The sequence below is a fragment of the Rhea pennata genome, chromosome 2 (genome assembly GCF_028389875.1).
Source record: "Rhea pennata isolate bPtePen1 chromosome 2, bPtePen1.pri, whole genome shotgun sequence".
NCBI classification, from domain to species: Eukaryota; Metazoa; Chordata; class Aves; order Rheiformes; family Rheidae; genus Rhea; species Rhea pennata.
This window is the reverse complement of record NC_084664.1, coordinates 144,934,944-144,954,809: the sequence shown is the minus strand read 5'-3', so window position 1 is coordinate 144,954,809 and position 19,866 is coordinate 144,934,944. Positions and strand designations below refer to the sequence as shown.

The 19,866-nt window shown below is 37.4% G+C and overlaps 1 protein-coding gene across 1 annotated transcript; it reads left to right on the top strand.

Moving 5' to 3' along the window:
* Nucleotides 1–358: 358 nt before the first annotated feature.
* Nucleotides 359–18,375, top strand: ATP6V0D2 (ATPase H+ transporting V0 subunit d2). The gene is made up of 8 exons (XM_062568370.1): nt 359–582; nt 6,299–6,470; nt 8,317–8,495; nt 10,481–10,560; nt 12,430–12,507; nt 15,749–15,925; nt 17,342–17,419; nt 17,959–18,375. Exons 1-8 carry the CDS (start codon nt 453–455, stop codon nt 18,118–18,120), a joined length of 1,056 nt encoding a protein of 351 aa, XP_062424354.1. The 5' UTR covers nt 359–452; the 3' UTR covers nt 18,121–18,375.
* The last annotated feature ends 1,491 nt before the right edge of the window (nt 18,376–19,866 follow it).

Here is a 19,866-nt window from a genome sequence, read left to right as displayed (position 1 = left end):
TCCACCGTTTTAATGCAGAAATGTTTTTTTCAATATGTATTCACAGACAACTCCATATTTATAATATATTTTAGAAATATGAAAACGCCATCAAGCTTTTTAATATGTTTTCATTAGTTTCAATCAAGTTCATAGCATTCCTGTAAGCAGTGGTTAAATCTTACTTTTTTTTCCCTCTTTCAACGATAACAGCTTCATTTTCTGGCTCTGACAGGAGGGAGTCAGATTTGTTGTCTGGCTGATTAAGTGGTGTTGTGTAAGCATCAGCTATACTGGAAGTATACTAGAAGCAAGAAACAGGAAGAAATTAGTTAGTAAAATACAGCCGTTGGCTGGCTGAAAATCAGTGACTATTTGTCACTCCTTCCTAAGAGAAGAATAAGAATAAGAATTGGTGGTAAATATTCAGCACCATCAAGTATCCAGCAGAGAGATTAAATCTCCTTTCCTCCATGCCAGGATACTCAGAGCTTTACTTCAACGTGGACCATGGCTACTTGGAGGGTCTGGTCCGAGGTTTCAAAGCCGGGATCTTGACAAGTGCAGACTATGTCAACTTAGCACAGTGCGAGACACTAGAAGGTAAGTCCGTTGGTTTATCTTATTTCAGAGGAAATATTGTTGCTTAGACCTTTCAAGAATGGAAGGTAAAAGATTAAAATATTGACCACTTTGTCTCAAAACCAGGGATAGCCCTCATTTCCTTTTAAGAATTGTTCTCAATTTGTTAATAGGTTTCCATAGGAATTTCTCTAGGACAACACAGGTTGTGGTTTCCAAAGCAGGCAGGGATTTTCTATTTACTGATAAACTTTGGAAACCTCATCCAGTGAATCCCTCTGAGATTGGTAATCTTCTCACATATTTTAACCATGCTGTAGAACTGTGCAAGATACAAGTTTCATATCAGTTCAGCTATATAAAATAGTTCTCAAAATCTTACTGAAAGATTATCATTCAACATCAAATTTCTCTAAAAAGATACAGTTTTAGTGCTTTATTACTTCATGGGTTTTAGGGCAGTGGGGGATATTCTACCTACCAGCAAGAGAAAACTAGACTTCACAAACATAAAACTGAACTATTTTAAAACTTTATAAAGTTTTTTGAAGGTGACCTTGTCACAGTCACAAAGGGAACACACAGTTGTTTCCAAAACAGCTTTCTGTGGCCAAGACCGGTCACAGCCTGGTGCAGAGTTGTACAGAGAATCATATGACACACCTCTAGACACTTGACAGGAAAAAATGCAACAGAAAAAAATTGCCTTTCTGAAGAAATATAAAGGATTTTGTTATTTTTTTCTTTACTCCAAATAAAAGCTATGATTGTACACTGAATATACTATAAAATATATAGTATATGTAGATTCATTTGAAAATATAGCAAGGAGGAATACTAGACTTACTCTGCTTTAAACATCAATTACTTTGCTTGTGCAGTGATGGAACCGGGGACATGAGGAGTGCAAGGCCTGAAGATATCCACATACAAACTATATGGAGGTTTTCTAAACTTTTAATAAGCCTAGAAAGACTGTATGCCATTAATCCTGCAGACTAAAACAACTGCACTTAAATAGGTATGTGTAGATATCTACCCGTGAAGTGGATAAAACTCCTCTCACAGTTAAAGAAAAGTTATGCAAGTTACTAGCTAGTTAGTGCATCAAATGCACTTTCCTACTCCAGCTGATGAGCTGAACTGGAGAGCTGTATCAGCTCTATCTGCTGCATCAGCTCTGCAGTTGGTATAAAGGCGGTTCAGACATGTAGGACATACATAGGCATTTTCTCTGACAACTGAATTATGCTCCTTATGTCAGCTTGACAAAAGCTGACAGTAGACTATTTGTTCCAGTGCTTATGATCTATGGAACTTAAGGAAATTATTGCCATTATATTTAATTTTTTAAGTCAAAAATTGTGTGTAATGGACTTGCATGCTCCTCTTGAACAGCTAACAGAGCTTCAAACATCTATGAGACATGTGAAGGACAGAATGATGGAATCATTAAACTCTTGCTCTCACTCCATTTGCCTATGCAGAGCAACTCAGGAGATAATGTCACCAATGATCCCAAAAAGTTTTTTAAAGAAAACCCCAAACCTCCTAGTTATTGCTCAATAAGAGGGGAAAAAAATAAAGGTTTGATTTACAAAAAAAAAAAAAAAATCTTTTAAAAAAAGGATTTTTCTTCCTGCTTTCCAGAATAAAACACAAAGGTCATTTTACAAGAAAGACATTTATAAGCAGTAAGTGATTTTCAAATATTGCTGAGATATATAAACCTTCAAGGTTATTAAAAGGGATGCACAGTGCTTTATGGACAGATCAGAACAGAGAGATAAGGTCATTTTCTAAATAAGATTTGTAGTATAAAGAACAATGACATTTCTTGATTTTTGAACCTTCTTAACTCTAATCTTCATCCTAGTCTAGAATACAAATGCTTTTCAGCAACAGTAACTGCTGACTTCATCAACCCATCTATAAGCATATCCCTACTATTCACTATCATTTCCTTTTTTTTCTGTTTAACTACAAAACATCTCTGCCTCCATTGGATAATTTTCTGCTTCTTTTAGTCAACTATCAGGTTCCAACCTGCCAATATGCCAAATGTATTATTTATAAATAAAATATTAGAAGTATTGAATTTGTACATGGAGCTGAATATGCTCCTATCTGTTCATAAATATGATCACTGAACTTGCATCACTAGTATACAGTGCACCAAAAAGACAGACAGTCTAAGTCTTACTCTTACCTCTAAGGTAAGTATAAAGTTATACGTACACATTGTACCTTGTTTCCTATTAAAGCATTCAGCATGTGCATTTGTGCTGCAGTGTTATCGTGCTTTTCCTATAGTGTCTTCAGTCCCTATATTCACACTCAAAGGTAATAAATTTACTCCACTGTGTACTCTGTGGTATAGTACCAGGCCACAGAAACTGGCCTAAGTTAAAAATACTCTAAATATGGAAAAACAAATAAGCAAAAGCAAAACCACTCCAAGTAGCCCATAAATAGAATTTAAAAGATCTTTTAATTTCGAAGTGGTTTCAATATCTCTAGAGGGGAAACTGTAATGTCAGTACAGAAGAACCACAAGAAAAGCTGTAGATTAGTACTTTATAGTTGCGTGATAATAACAGGGTAAGTGTAATAGTGAGAAGGAAAGAAAAAAGGAGGATGCAAACCAGCTTAAGATACCATCGTGTCCTTTCAATTCTGGGCCACACAGGAGAAGAGGCCTTAATTTAGACATCCTTCGGGGCTTGTTTAAATTATTATTATTTCTGTGGAGCTCCCCTGCGGGCTGCAGCACTGGAACCTCTGCAATCTGGCGTGCCATCAGTCTGGCCCTCTGGCAATCTGTTTCTGGGAAAGGGGTCCCCAGAAGAAGCCTGCTGACAGTGTTCTGGAGCTGAATATGGGGGGGGTTCACACTCAGTGCTTTCTTCTTTCCCGGCTTCCTTGGGCGAGGGAAGGAGCGCCGCTCCCACCAGAGAGGAGAAGGAGTCACAGAAGGATTAGCAGCCCAGCTCTGCTCCCACCACCACCACTGACGTGTGTCACGTATGTTACCATTGCCAGAACATGCCAGCACATGGTGGCTGGGTGAAAACTGATACCAGGTTGTTATGCAAGTGAGAAGTCAGAAAAGATTTCAGGTTTCTGGATGCCTTTGATGCTGAGAGACCATTTGTTCTCTGTGGGAGACCAGGCTGACACTGTTCAAATTCTTGCAGCATTTTTTCTTTTTCACCAATGCAATTCATGTCTTAACTGCATTCATCTTAAACTAGCCTCTCTCTACTTGAGAGTTAATTTCCATTTCTCTACTTGAGAGTTAATTTCCTTTAGCATGCTCCTGTTTTAATTATGAGTAAAATCATGTGATTTAAAATCAGATTTAAAGTCATAAATTTCCTACATATGATTTTCCTACATATGTATGATGGAGATGGATGACAATAATATTGACAGCTGAAATACAAGAACTGTCTTTCCTAGGGATTCTGTATACATGTCTAAAAGCATAGGGTCTTCGACAGGTCTCCAAGACGCTTTGGAGATAAGGGAGCAGCTACTAGCAATAAAAAGTTTTGCTAAACAGGAAAACTATAATGCTCAGCCATCTACTCTTGCCAGGTCACTAAGTCACTAAGTCATGTCACTAGTACGTATGTCTTACTGTGTTAATTCTCCAGAAATATGATCTTATTTATGCCAACTGCCATAAGGAGACTATAATTTAATACTGCCAGAGCAGCCTCTGAGCTGCACTCCGGTCTGAACTTTGATCTTGACATTTTGGAGCTTGCTGATTGCTATTTTCTCAATTATTTTGGCCAAGCTCATCAGATAGGGTTGATACCGTGTCAGTAGTGTATTTACAGAGTGTGACTCTAAGGCAGTATCAGTGGCTCATTTGCAAAGAGACAGAGAAAAGCTGGAATTCCAACCCGCTGCATATGATGAGGGAGTACACTAATCCCACTCTATATCAAATTTTCGTGCAGTGAAAAGAGAAAGTAAAAATGATCGCTTTTCACAGGAAATGTAGTGTGATATAAAAATATTAGTGAGTTTTTTAGAAACACATTTACACATTTAGACTCATTTGTAGGCATAATTCTGCGTTTTTAATTGATTTACCTTTCTTATCTTTCTCTTTTTCTTGAATTAAGCAGTTTTTCTTTTTCATATTTGGATTCTTTTTCTTCTTCCTGAAAAGAGCATGCACTGAAAGTATGACTGTTTCCTAGTATCTGTCTCTAACCTTTGAAAGGACAACTACCTGTACCCTGACTGCTTTGTCAATAGTTTTGTGATAAGCTCTGAGGACCTATATAATTTTCAGAAGCAATTAGTTTACACTGATTGTATTCATCTGTTGCAAGGAGATCTAGAGAAATCCTGACAGTTCCAGAGTGCTAGGTGGGTAAGGCTGTCCCATCCAAAAGCCTGGGCCAATGTAATCACTGAAATTAGCTTAAGTGGCAGCCAACACGCATACAAAATTCTAGGATTTATCTATCTAAATAAGTTACATTCCTAAGATGTTGAATTTGCAGGCTACTAGTCTCTCTGAGTAAAGTCTCAACATAGGCAACTTTACCGCATATTAAGTATCCACATGGGGAATTAGTGAAGATTAGCTACCACACTAATAAATGCAGCTCTTGCTAACTGCACATTAACTTCTCTTGCAGACATGCCCTTATTTCAGCTGGTAGGAGGTTATTATTCTTTTCCCTAATTACCACTTCAGATTTTATTTGAGAATATAATCATTATGAATGCCAAACCCTTATAACATTATCCCAATCTATAATTTACACTAGTTTTAATATAGCATTTGAATATAATTCTGCAATATAACAGTGGCTTCAGGAAATGTTAAACTGCTTTGAACACTAAGAATTGATTGCAATCTTTACTTTTGCCTTATGGTGGAAAATGACTGGCAGAGGAAGCTTATCAAAGGAATTCTTTGATTTTACAAAAGCTTGTCCTGACCTTGTCTTATCAACTCATTTTTTCTCCCGTTACCAGTGCTGGGAGCACAGACAGAATCTGTCACGATAACCCAGGTTTCTGGAACAGCTTCTTAGGATCCACTAATAGCAACCATAAATTAGACAAAGTCAAAACAGAAATGTTAGGAGAGTGTAATTGTGCCCTTTCACACCTTCTCCTGCAGAGCTCATTTGGAGTCCTGAATCTGAGCCAGGCAAGATACGTTCTCTCTTTTTTTCAGGTAGCTTGATAACATTGTAGTCTTACATGAGATTTAAATGTTTCATGTGAAAATTTAACACCTTAAGAAAGTTACAGGATAATACTTACCGATATATAACAGTCCATAGGAGTGTGACACAAAACAATTAGCACAGATTATAGTGATGCAGTGATGATGCCCTGAATAAATCAGTGAAATCAAAACATCAAACAAACCTGTCTGGGAAGGGGCTAGGGACCCCTGTAATTAACACTGTGCCTGGCGTGACTGACTGGAAATTAAACTTGCCAGTAAAACATCTGACAAAGGGGTAAACTGCCCTTTCCTGTGGCTTCCACCAAGCCTTACCGGCATAAAAGGCAGAGTGAACTTGCAGTAATTATGCATTAAGTCTATGTTAAATCCATGACCAAAACTTTTCACTAGAGTAGGATCAAGTTTTTAATATGAAAATATAATGTTAAAAATCTGAAGTATCATTTTATTTGGTTTGGAGATAATATGACGGTTTATTCTCATGATCTTCCCTGAATCTAATTCTAGACCTGAAGTTACATCTGCAGACTACAGACTATGGCAACTTCTTGGCTAATGAGACCGGCCCGCTCACTATTTCCACCATTGATGATAAATTGAAAGCTAAACTGCTCACGGAATTTCATTACTTTAGAAACCATGCTTTTGAACCACTTGCCACATTTCTAAATTTTATCACGTAAGTAATGTTACCATCTGGTTATATTACAGACTCAAAGCAAAAGCACACCTATGAGGGGTTAAGACCAAGGTAAATGTGTCTTACTGGAATTTGTATTAAGTTTCACAAATAGTGAAATTTCTTTGATACTGTAATGCTTACATAACTTAGTTACTAATACGTGTTTTAAAAATATATATGAAGAGCTGTTGTCTTTGCAACTATTTTAAAAAACACAAGAAAAGTAGAAGCAGTGGTATAGGTTGAGAAAAACAGTTAAAATTTTCAAATATATTAAGTCAGAGAACTTGCAAAAATTAAATTTGGGGAGGTAGTTAAAGTCTACGGTACAATGATTTTAATGCATAATACATGATTTAAATTCCTAGGCATGCAGCAAATTCTAGATTTTGTTTAAACGAGGAAAGAGAACACATCATATACCTACCATACCATTTGAACCACTTACCTACCATTTTATTTCAATACTAAAAAGTGGAACAACTTTATGTTGTATATATCAACATACTTAGATCCAGGTAGCTGTGTTTAAAACCACAAGTGCTATCTTATGTCAGATGAATAGAAAGACCTGCTCTCAATACAGATATAAACAGATAAAACTGGTAGATAAATGACCTCAACAATACATTAATGAGAACAGGGATCTGCTTCATAACAGTTTAACAACATGGAATACTGAAATATCATTTTAGTGAACTGCTTACTCCCCTTGATGTATCTTTTTAATATATTATGACTAGATTGTCATAATATGATATTGTCATAATTATGACTAGACTGTCCAGATTATTTATAGAGGCTATTTTTTTCTTAACAGCAAAGTAAACTATCATTAATCTTATTTTTTAGTCAACTGTACCTGACTAGTTTTAGGCTAATATATACTCAGGATCTTGAAGACTGCCCTTGGACAGCTATGACCTGTAAGCATACAGTTCATGCTTCAGAGAAATGAAAGTGAAAATATGAAAATTACGGCAGCTTTTTCTTCGTACTGATCGATACGCATGTGTACAAACAGGTGTGCACCCACGCTGCACCCACCATTCCGTACTAATGGAGGCTTTTTTAAAGATGTTTAACACAATTACTGCATCACAACATATCTCCTTACACCTGCGTGCCTATAGTTCACTCTTTCCGATCCTATGCGCCTCTCTAGCTGTGTTCTGAACCGATGGCACAAGCTGGAGATTTGCATCCATATTATGTGTCCCAAGGGAATGGGTTTCACATTTCCATTTCTGAGCTACTGGCAAAACTCTGATCAATCTCTCTGGTCAGAAACTGATGGGAAACTTTTACTGTAGTAATGAAAAGGAAATCTGTGAGGATCTGTTCACAGCTGACTGAGAAGAAAACCGTAAGTTTGGTCCAGCTGCGTGAACACGGCAGTTTTAGTGCATAGATTCCTGTGCACTTCTCCTCTGTACAGACGCTCTGTATGAAACAATAAAATTCCCAAACTAGAAGAAGCTGTTAGCTCAGGTGATTTACATTTTGATACCACTCATTGCCACGTACTATATCAACGCTGCATTTTACAGCTATGTGCTTTTTATATTCATGTTTCAGCTTCCTCGCCCTTAAAAGTGTCTCTCTCCCAGACTGATCGTGTGGTTTAAAATTAGTAATGTTACCTACTTGCTATTTGAAAACCTTCATTCTTTTTTGATAAATGATATTGATACAGAGAACTGATAAACCTGCAAATACTTCAGTCATTTCTGACTGTAGGCTTATTACTAATTTTCAAAATATTTTTTGTTTTATATTTTTTAAAAGCAAAGTTCATTACAAAAACAAGGTTCATTTCTTCTACTTTTTCTTTCAAATACAGATACAGCTACATGATTGACAATGTAATTCTTTTAATAACTGGCACATTACATCAGCGGCCAATCGCTGAACTCGTTCCCAAGTGCCATCCACTGGGGAGTTTTGAGCAAATGGAAGCAGTCAGCATTGCCTCAAACCCCACTGAGCTGTTCAACGCAATTTTGGTTGACACGCCATTAGGTAGGAACATTAAATTCTTTCTTATTTGGTTCTTGAAACTCCTCTTCATGTTTTCTTAAGAATATCTGAGATCAAGAAGCATGTTTTCCACCATATATACTATGTTTTGGTAACACAAAAACCTATGAATAATTGGCTAATAAATGTGTATCAAACACTTCTGAAGTTGTGTTTTGGACATTTTCTAATAACATTTATTAACAGATTCTATATCAGCCTTGGATAGTTAGACACAGGGAAACATGCTGCTCTCAAGAAGTACATGGTTGTTTTTCATGGCCAAAGTAGCCATTGACTTAGAATATCTACAATTTTTATTTCAATATCTGCTTCTATAAAAAATGCAAAATGATACCTCATTAAGGATCAAGAAGCACACAGTTATTAATAAATATTAAATGTTGTAGATTGTAGGTAGAGCCTACAATCCATCTCTTGGGATCTCGAAATGATTCGAACATAGATAGAGACAATTCCCCTATCCTGAAGGATGAACTCTGAAGGTAAAACAGAGTGAAGGTTAGGATCATCACATCACATTAGATGAAGTTGTGCTCAATGGCAGCGATAGCCAAAACAAGCAAACAAAAACTAAGAAGATGTAGGGCATTGCCAGGAAGGGTACTGAGAATAAGATGGAAAGTGTCTTTTGACGATATATGAAACCTTGGTGTGCCCACATCTTGAGTGCTGCACGCAGTTTTGCGTTCTGCTGCTCAAGAAGGATGAAGTGAAATTAGAGACAGTACAGAGCAGGGCAACTAAAATGATCATGGGGATGTAGATGCCTTATGAGGAAAAACTAAAAAGACTGGACTCTTCAGTTTGGAAAGGACAAGGCTGAGGAGACATGACCAAGGTCTGCAAAGTCACGAAGATAGTGGATAAAGTGAATGAAGAACTGTTGCTTTGGTTTACCTTGGGAGAACAAATCTCAGCAGAAAACTAATTTTAAAGTACACAAAACAAAATGCTGTTTTACACAGGTGGTAGTAAATTTTTGGAATTTGTTGCTACAGAGGTTGGTAAAGGCAGAGAGTACCATTAAAAAAAAAAAAAAAAAAAAAAAAAAAAAGATGATACAAATCTGTGGGCAACAGATCTATAAACAGATACTGAAGGGAACTGTCAGGGCCATGCCTCCTAATATTCTTAACAGAAAAATTGTGGATACTGGGAGAGTACAACGGGAACAGACCACAAAACATGGCCAGGCTTGCATGCTCTCTCTAAATATTATCTCCTGTTCTGACTGCCCGAGACAGTATTCTGCTGTAACTGCAGTAGCTTGGGCTGTCCCAACAGGGCATTTATTAAGTCTTTATGATACCAATGCAGCTTGTAACAAAAACGAACAGTGAGGAATTGGCATAGCCTTGTTAGTTAAGAATATAGGTTTTTTAAGAGGTCCAACTGCACAAATGAACCTCATCCCCTGCCTTCCTGTTCAAAAGCCTGCTCTTTAGCCAGCTGTGTAGAGGAGCTAGAAGCACAGATGGTCAGGGTTAAAGCTTGTGCCCTTTACTAGTTGCATCCTATCGCCTTTCCCCAGTTTACAAATATACCCAAAGAGGAAGAGGTAAACTAGGAAAGAGAATATCCTTAAAAATTGCAGAATACTTGTATGATTTAAGACAAAAATTATCTTTCATGTTCCTCACTAGAAAATCTCCCTAATGCCCAAACCACATACTTCAGAGAAGATTAGGGCCTTCATTAGCATTTCCTACCCAGTGCTCTCTGGAGACTTGGACTCCGGCTGCTGCACTGATTGAGTCCTCTCACAGCAGAGTCTCATTAAGGGAAGGGGGTAGAAGGATAAGGGGAAAAATCAAGCAGATCTCTCTTCCTCACAGTTATATCACCCTTTATCGTACAACAGAAACCTCAGATCCTTGGTCACATACTGCTGAATGGCTACAGATGAGAGATGTATAATATCAGCATGTAAATTTATACTGTAATACAATAAACTCTCCTTTCAGCTGCTTTCTTTCAAGACTGCTTGTCTGAAAATGACCTGGATGAAATGAATGTTGAAATAATGCGCAACAAACTGTACAAGGCAAGTGCTTGCAATGTAACAGTAACACTCGGGTTTTTCAAAGTGCCTTAGAAAAGGAGGTCAGCATCGTTATCCCTATTTTATGAATATGGAAACAGAAGCCTGGTGAGATGAAGCAAGTTGTCTAAGGTCACCTGGCTGATGACAAGCCCAGGAATCAAATCCAGCTCCCTTGAGTTCTACTCCAGTCTTTGGATACTTTCCAAAATTTAGAGCTGCCTCCAAATTCTAATTTAATATCTCATTAGTGAAAATGCTTTAGATGCCAGGTTGATATTCAAATCCATTTGTTTATGAATAACTCAGCCACAAAATGCCATAGAACTGTTAGCTCCTAAGTGATGCTAAGCAGGCTTTGGACTAAAATTTATTTTTATTTATAAAAGGTAAATATGATTTGAAAAGCTCTAATTACTTTGAGTCTAGATGGCATTTTTTTAATTAAGGGTTTCACTTATATTTTCATTCTTTCCCCCTCCCCCTTATCTGTAGCATTGCTCCAGCACTGTAGAATATGAATCTAACGTGTGCCTTCCATTTTCAAAGTACTTTAAAAATATTAGCACACAGGTCAACCCTCTTATCGTGGTCTCTTTCAAGGCAATACGTGTTTTATTCTCTTAATAGTTCCTCCCAGCATATTCGCTCTGAAATCTTTGTTGTATTTCTTTCACAGCGGGTGCCCCAGCCTGCAGGCAGTATTCTTACAGTGATCTGATCAGCACCAGGGTGAATGACAAAAATTCTTCACTTGGTTTTACAAGTGATGTTTATAAATCCCCAAGAGAATATTTACTTCTTAAATATTCTGCTACTTCCTGTCATTCATAACAAGATCAGTTATGCCCAAGTCTTCTAATCTCCTACATTACTAAAAAACCTGCCACTTGTTTCCATTTATAACATGCAACTTTGATTTTTATTTCCTGTGTGGATGACTTCACATTTACACTTACTAAATTTCATTTTTAACTTTTCTCCTCACTCTTCTATGTATCAGGGGATCATTTTGCAACCACTTTTAAATTATTCACATTTCCTTCCTCCTCCGTCTTGGTTTAGTGTCAGCTGCCAATGTGATCAATTATATTTCAGCTCTACTATTAGATAACATTATCCAGAATGTAATACAAAATCCCATGCAGCAGATTCCCACGGTGATGTTTATATTTAAGATTTCCCTAATTGCACAGTTAGTGAGAGCTTCTTTTAATAAGCTTGTGTGAATGCAAACGTGTTTTGACAATGTAAATGTTCCCTAAGACAGTATGTTGTGGGAGGGAAGGAGGGAGGCGCAGGGGGAACAGCTTGTACCACGGGCGTTTCTGAGGCGCTTGGGTCCTCGCTGAGCAGGGATGTTGAACCGGCTGCAAAGGGCAGAATCCTCCCGAGAGCAGACGGCTCTGCAGACCGATCCTACGGGAGCTTCGTTTGCTCTTCTGATCTAGCCCAGGGTTTCGGAGGGGAGAGCACTCGGGATTAGTTTGTCTAGCTTCGTAGTGCTGGCCCGGCAGCTGTGGCGTGTACCCAAGACCCCTCCTCCAACCACGATGCAGAGTTTCCCTCAGCCGTCTGCTTGCTATGCAGCAAAGCCCAATGGAGCTAAAGAAGTTCCCTCTTTAGCGAGTGAAGAAAGCCTAAGATTTATCCTATAACACCCTTTAGATGTTACTCATTTTGTAAGAACAAGCCATTTACATTTTAATATTCCAAGCTCCAGTCTAGCAAAGCACATTATTGAGCATATATTTGAATTTAAATTCATAAGTTATCAACATTAATGGAAGTATTTAAAAATGGAATGATAAGTGCTGTGCTAGACCAGGTCTTAAGTAGTATTTATAATATTTCTTTTCTTCTTTCATATAGTCTTATCTTGAGGCATTCTATAAGTTTTGTGAAAAGCAAGGAGGTACTACAGCAGAAATAATGAGACCTATTCTGGAGGTGAGAAAAGTTCATTCTGTGTAAATTGGAGTATTCCAAAATGCTTTTGTAATCGAGTTACTTTGTTTTTCCTGTTTCCTCCTTCTCAGTTTGCAAAGCTATTTTTCAGATGTTTGCTTCTCCTCTGACTGATAAATATTTACTGAGATGTACTGAGGACTTTATTCTAGGATGACTTTTATCTTTTGAGTAGAGAAGCAGCCAGTCCATTGCCAGATAGAAGTTAGCTTCAGTTAATCTTTTTCTATAACAGAGAGAAGAGTAGAATAAATAGCTCACTAATCTCAAACTGTTGTCCTTTAACATCCACATGTAACAAGTAGGAAAATTTTAAAAGTGGATTGTTTTTACACCTCCTAGCCCCAAATTAAAGGTGGGGTAGCTACACTCTGGACTTCCTGTGTCTTTAAAAATCAAAATTCTTCAAACTTCATGGCACCATCACATGCTTGTTTATTCTCTTATTAAAATTAATGGTTGAAATTAAAGTTGAATGACCTTTGGAACTAGTGTCACATGGAAAGGTCCAAGATTCCAGGGTTTATCTGTTTGTCTCTCAGCTCAGGAAAGTTTAATATTTATTTTTTCCATGAAAAACAAAATTCCTTTCCCCACACCCAAGCTTATTTGCAACATGGTGAAGCGTAGTATTTTCATACCTTTTATTGTAATAAAAGATGCAGACGTTCCTAGAACAGCATTTCCATTCCTGCTTTTCAAATGACTTTGAACACTTCATTTAGAGTGCTCAGCATTCAGCTCCATGTTTTTCACACAGTTTATCGCAATTCTTTGCAGAGTTTGGAAGCCAGATCAGCCATTCATTTCCATGAGTCACGTACTCTGGATAAGCAAAACTTACACCCTCAAAATTGACTGAACAAGAGTCACTAAACTCTTACGACATCGCCCTAGAAACTCGCACTGCAGGAGAGAGATAATCAGCCAGGGAGCTCATCCCAGAAGGAGGAATGAGCCTAAACTATGTTTTATGAAGCAATATCCTGACAGGGGAATGCAATTTCATATTTTATTTAAACAGTTCAAAATGTTTCAGTTTATGTTCTAAAGGAAATATTCTTAATCAAGACCAGAAGTGAAATACTTAAGGTATTCCTTTGTAAAAAGTAAAAATCAATACATTGACTGACAAAGGCAGAGATGTTCTCCCAAGTGGATTCAGATTGCAGAAAATTCATTTTCAGGGAAAAAATCATATTGAGGGAAGATTACTAAGCAATGTTAGTCTAAGCATGTTGTAGAGCTCTCTTTATATCAGTGACAACAGTTTGGTCCACACTAAGCTGCTTTAAAATTCCTATCTAAGGTCAATCAGCTAGCAGGATAAACGCTGTAGAAGATTTCGTTTTCTATAATGTTATAATAATCTGAAGACACACGTACAGCAGGTTGCTAACTGTGGGGTTTGCGAGAAGCCGAAGATTAACTATTCAAGAGAATAGTTGCTATTTATGCTGTAATCTCATAAGTAAGATTACTAATTGCAACGAGACCCATGTAGTTAGCTCCCTCCAAACTGCTTGACCACCGGTCAAGGTGGTGCCAGAACCTTCCACCTTGAAAGCCCTGGTGGTGTCTCTTCTGCCACGGGCACCAGGCGTTGGGCGCCTGGTGCCCGCTCCGGCGAGGAGCCGGCGCTGTGCCCGCAGCGAGGTTCCCAGGCGGCTCCCCGGCGGCAGGCCTGCCGCGTCGGCTGCCTGCCGGAGAGCGGCACGCTCGGGACACGGTCGTCCCGCGCCCCGGCCTGCGCCTGCAGCCATCAGATGGCCCAGGCTGCTGGAAACCAGCCTTGCGGGGCTGGTGGAATGGGAGGCCTGCACGCGTGGGAGCGAGCCTTCAGATTTCCTCAAGGTGGGACCCACACGGGTTAGGCCCCGAACCTGGCTGCATTAGTTGTTATTGCGCCCGAGGACACTTTTCCAATAAAACGTTACAAATCTAACAGCTAAAAGTGTACGTGTCTTTAACAGGTTAAAAAAGCAAAGCAGTTTCACCAGGGTTGATATGCCTGTTCATATTAATAAGGCAAATAAAATTTGGCTCTGTTACTTATTAGCTAGAAATCTTTTCAAGCACACTTATTTTCTTCTCATTATTTCCCCACTGTTTATTCATTTTCCTGACTCCGAAGTCGGGGCCAGAGGGCGGCTGCAGTGGGTTCCAGCACACAGGAGTAAGACCGCTGAGTATGTGCTTCACTGCTAAATTTGCAGAGCAGTGTTGCAACCGCAACTTGTTACTCAACAGAAAACTGTAGGGTTCTGCTCAAAACAGTTTGAAAGTTCACAGCGTAAGAAACGATCCACGCTTCCTAAAATCTGTGTAAGCTGTATTTTCACTTAGAAGATTTTCATGTCCAAGCCCCACCGCTAGCAAGGGCACTGCTGCTCTTCAAAGGTGAAAGTAATTAATAATAAAAGAAAGAAAGAAACTCATACTCAATTTAGATATCAAATCAGAAGCATATATTTGTCCCAAATAAAATCGAGCATGGTTATTTTTAATTATTTTTATCTTTTTAATTCCTACTGTAAATATGGTAGGTGCAATTTTGCCTTGTACAAAATAACAACCTGAAATCTAGACATTAGACTGATTTTCAGTCTGTTGCTTCAGGGAAAATATGGATACTACAGGCACCTAAACCTGCTAAAAGAAATGCAGCCCTCTGTTCTATATGTTAAAAATTAACTGTTATTTGAAAGACTTGAAATCTTTAACCTGGCAAGTAAACAGCTCCCTCCTGAAATTAGAGTTTTAAATATGTGCATTCAGAAATTATTTTTCTCAAAACATGCATTCAACCTTTACTATCAGCAGCACTCTTTAAGTGACCCCAGAGCAATACTATTGATTCTTGATCCCTTCGTGCATTATTTTTTCTAAAAGTATTATTTCATAACTTCAAAAGGGTGTGTGTCAGGAGATTTTCTTGTAGTTAATATCCTGGTAACTAATTAGGGAAATAAGGAAGTAGCTGAGATGACACTTTCAGTTCAAAAATCACAGAATAAAAGCTGAGCTTACATAAACTCTCTTGGATTTGCTGGTTAAAAATCTAACAAGCATTCATAAATTCATTCAGATCTGTTTCTAATGCTCTGAAGCCCACTTTTAAAACTTTCCATAGTTTAGCTGAAAAAATATATATCCTCCCTTCCTTTTCTTTAGAATGAGGCTCTCTGACAACACCTGCTTACTCTTTGTTTCATGTATTAAGTTTGAAGCAGACAGACGTGCCTTTATCATCACTATCAATTCATTCGGCACGGAGCTGAGTAAAGATGACAGAGACAAGCTATATCCAACCTGTGGAAAACTGTATCCAGAAGGCTTACACCTGTTGGCCAAAGCAGATGACTACGAGCAAGTGAAGTGTGTTGCAGATTACTATGCAGTATGTAGTCCAATTTTTTAAAACAAAAAGTCAAAATACAAGTACTTAACGTGTCATGATGTCAGCAAATTTTTAAAAGGCACTCAGTTCAAGATATTTTTGAGAGAAAAAATATTCAGGAAAGATACAAATACAAAAGATTAATACAGAAGGATATTGAGGTAAAGGCCTTTGATAAAGACTAAAATCTACTACAATACAACCTTCCTATCACAGCAGTGTTAAAATATGACCAGCTCACTTTCTAATAAACAAAACTGCTCTTATTTAATTAAAACTGCCAAAATGGAGGTTCACTTCACAGCTGCTGTTTCCAAGAATTTGGAGCACAGGCATAAGTCATTTTAAAATAAGTGAACCGAACAATTCACATAGCAGATGAGTGCAAGCCTGATTTCTAGCTAGAACTATAAATAAGAGGAAAGCTGGCTTTCTGAAAATCATTTTCTTTCTCTTCTTTTTCCTCTAAATCACTGATTGAATCAATTAAGTAGCTGGTGCAGGTAACACTGTTGTGACTCATCCCTTACATTTGTCATATGAAATACTTGCACTGTGTTATAATGGTGGCACTCTGACCAGTATTAATATTAAAGCTACCGCAGAGTAGTATGCAAAACAAATGAAGTCCAGCCTGCAACCTTTTCCATAGAAGAACCAAAACTAGTTGCATGTCTGCTCCTGGGCGTGAGCAGAACACTAAAAGATCGGCTGCACATGCCCCCGTGTCAAAGTAACCGTGCCACCGTGACAAAGTAAGTCTCTTCATTTGATGGTGAGACATTTAACCAGATTTGGGAACAATTGTACCAGACCTACATTGCACTCTTACTTCATAAAAAAAAAAAAAAAAAAAAAAAAAAAAAAAAAATATAGAGAAGCAAATCACACAGGAAGAAAACATATAAGAAACTAAGTCAAGTATATCTGCACAAAATGTACTGGGATGACATATCAGGCTATGGACTAAACTACAACATTAATGCAGAGAAAGCAAATCCAGCTGACTACTGGAAGTAAAATGAGCAACCATGCGAGGATCAGAGTTCAGGCTTTTGGCTCCATCTCCAAGTCTGGCTCTGCTGGGTACTATCTGTACAAGAAGTCCAGCACCCTCTGTCCAGACAAGTGAAAGGTCATGTGTCATCCTACACCAGTTTCTGCTCGTGCCTTTATTAAATTATTTGAAGTTCCTATTTTATAGGAAATGATAGTAAGAAATGCAAGAACAGATGCTATTTTTTTTCCTTTAATGAATATATATGCTTTTGAGTTAGGTAGAACTATAATCTATGCATGATTTCTACTTAAAAAGATTACTTGATGTAGCCTAATTCATAAAGTAGTGTAAAGTAACTATGCTGAACAAAATGCACAAGCATCTTATTTCCATTGGGCACTTGTCTATGCTTTTAGGAATACAAGGCTCTGTTTGAAGGTGTAGGCAGTGGTGCCGGAGAAAAGACACTTGAAGATGCATTTTTTGAACATGAGGTAAGAGGTTTTAACCTTAAAATTTCAAAATCAAAGTTACCCCACTGGAATAACATTTAAAACAATTAATACTGTTCTCTCAGATTGAGGCATGTTGACTCTACCGTGATGCAACATTCAGCTTTGCATTCAAGCAAAGTATTGCTATAACTGTTAACTTTTGGGTGAGACAAAATAGAAGAATTTAACTTTTTAAATAAAACAAATCCTGGGACATTGTTTTGGTGAGCAGTTATAGAGCTGCCAACCTGGATAGCCTATAAAATTAATCTCCAATATACTACTTAATGGAATTTCCTTGCACAGTCTACTAAAGAGGATATTTCACCACTGTTCTTTATTTACCTATAATGTTTCTGTGGTCTGTTTCCAAAATTAATCCAGGGAATATATTTCAATTATGTTTTTACTGAAGAGACCCCTAAATATTGCCATAGTTGCAAAGCTACATAGAAAATTTGATGATGAAAACTAACATTTAAAAATCATATTTGTCTTCTTTAATATTCTATCGTAACTTTTGTTTCATCCTTCCACAGGTAAAATTGAATGTGCTTGCATTCAATAACCAATTTCATTTTGGAGTATTTTATGCCTATATAAAGCTGAAGGAACAAGAATGCAGAAATATTGTATGGATTGCTGAATGCATTTCTCAGAGACATAGAACCAAAATTAACAACTACATTCCAATTTTCTAAATCTGAAAATTATAATCTTAGAGTACCTGAAAAGGAGAATTATTTCATATGAAAGAAAAAGAAATTTTATTTTAAAAGTTAACTTTTACCGGATGTTATAAATTATATCCTCCATATATACAGCAGCATAACAAAACTAAAATCATAATTACAGATAGGAATACTTGATCAGGAAATATTTAGTGGACTCATTTGTAATTTTTGTTTGTTGATTTGTTCCCCACCATGTCCATTTTAATTTAACTGATCAATAAAAACTCCCTATATGATCTTTTATGCACATTCTTTCTCTCTTGTGGAAATAAATTCTATCCTAATGATGTTTGTAAAACTCTTCAATGGCTTATTTTTGAATTAGCAGTGTTCTCAAATGGCCAACTAAAAAAACTATTGCTACCTTAGACTGCCGTTATGGGCTTCTTCATGGTATACAAGGGTATGAAGGTATATGAAGGACTTACTACATGAACAGGAGATAAACTTTAGGATTAATCTGAGATTTCTCTTTAGCAGGTAGTGAGAGATCTCTCAGGTTAAATGAAAATAAGCAATTGGGATGGCATCAAAATGTCTTCACTTTTTCCTTTATGGTCACATGAGGGGCACCGCAAGTATCAGACGATGGGTACCTGGTCTCATTGCACAGCGGTAAAAAGATCTGCTCCTGCCACACCTAGACACTGTCTTGATGTATGTGCTAAGGATGATTATGAAACACCAATGAAAATATCCGCCAGCTCTGTATCAGTTTTACATCAGGCACAAACAACATGAGGTCTAAGCTATTTCAGGACCTGGCTATGATCAGTAACTAAAAATAGAATGGACAGTTGAAGCCAAATTGTAGCAGGACAAGGTTGACTCTGCTGGGGAAAAAGGAAAGATTTTGAAAGTCACATCAATGTTGTGCCCTTTAGTCCGCTCAAGAAAGTTGCTCTCTTATCAGTGAAACAGGCCGTACCTTGATGTTCTGCATGATTCCTTAGCTTCAGGCTGCACAAAGAACAGACCTCAGTCTTCAGCTGAATGTGCCTCCAGTAATATAATACAGAAATAAAATCTACTTCTTGAAGGGCTGAGTTGACAGAAAAATAAAATATATCTGATGTCAACATCTCAGAATTACAGAAAATATGTAGGCGTGATGGGATATATACATGTATACATGCATACATACATAAGAAAATAGAAAAATTCATCCTTTAAGCTATAAATACACTTTCAAAACTGTTTTTGCTTTATGACTCACCCAGAGAACCATACATTATTATGTAAAAATGTATTCAGAAGACAGTTTTCTTTAGAAATAATTTAAGAATTTAGAGGTGCTGACTAAAAAGAATTAAATGATAAAAGAAAATAATATAAATCTTATTTCTATACTGAAGCTTCTTTGTTTAGTAAACCTAGTAATATAGAAGCAAAAAACCTAGACGCTAAACTATAAGATTTGTAGAATGCTGTTTAATTTTGGAATGTGGAATTGCTTCCTTGCATTGATTTGCCTACCTTGCATTTCTTAATTTGAGTTTCCCAATCCAATCTGTGATCTAAAGTCAACTATATATAGACCTAGTCTCAGTTTTTTTGCAAACTAGAATGCAGAAAGCAAGAGAGCTACACTGTCTCATATTTAAGTTTTTCCCTTACTTTTTGGTAACCGGGTTAAAAAATTTGGTGCGAGGAGAACAATAACAAAGTCAACAGGGAAAGGACAGAACCTGAATTCCTGCAGTTCGGCACTGT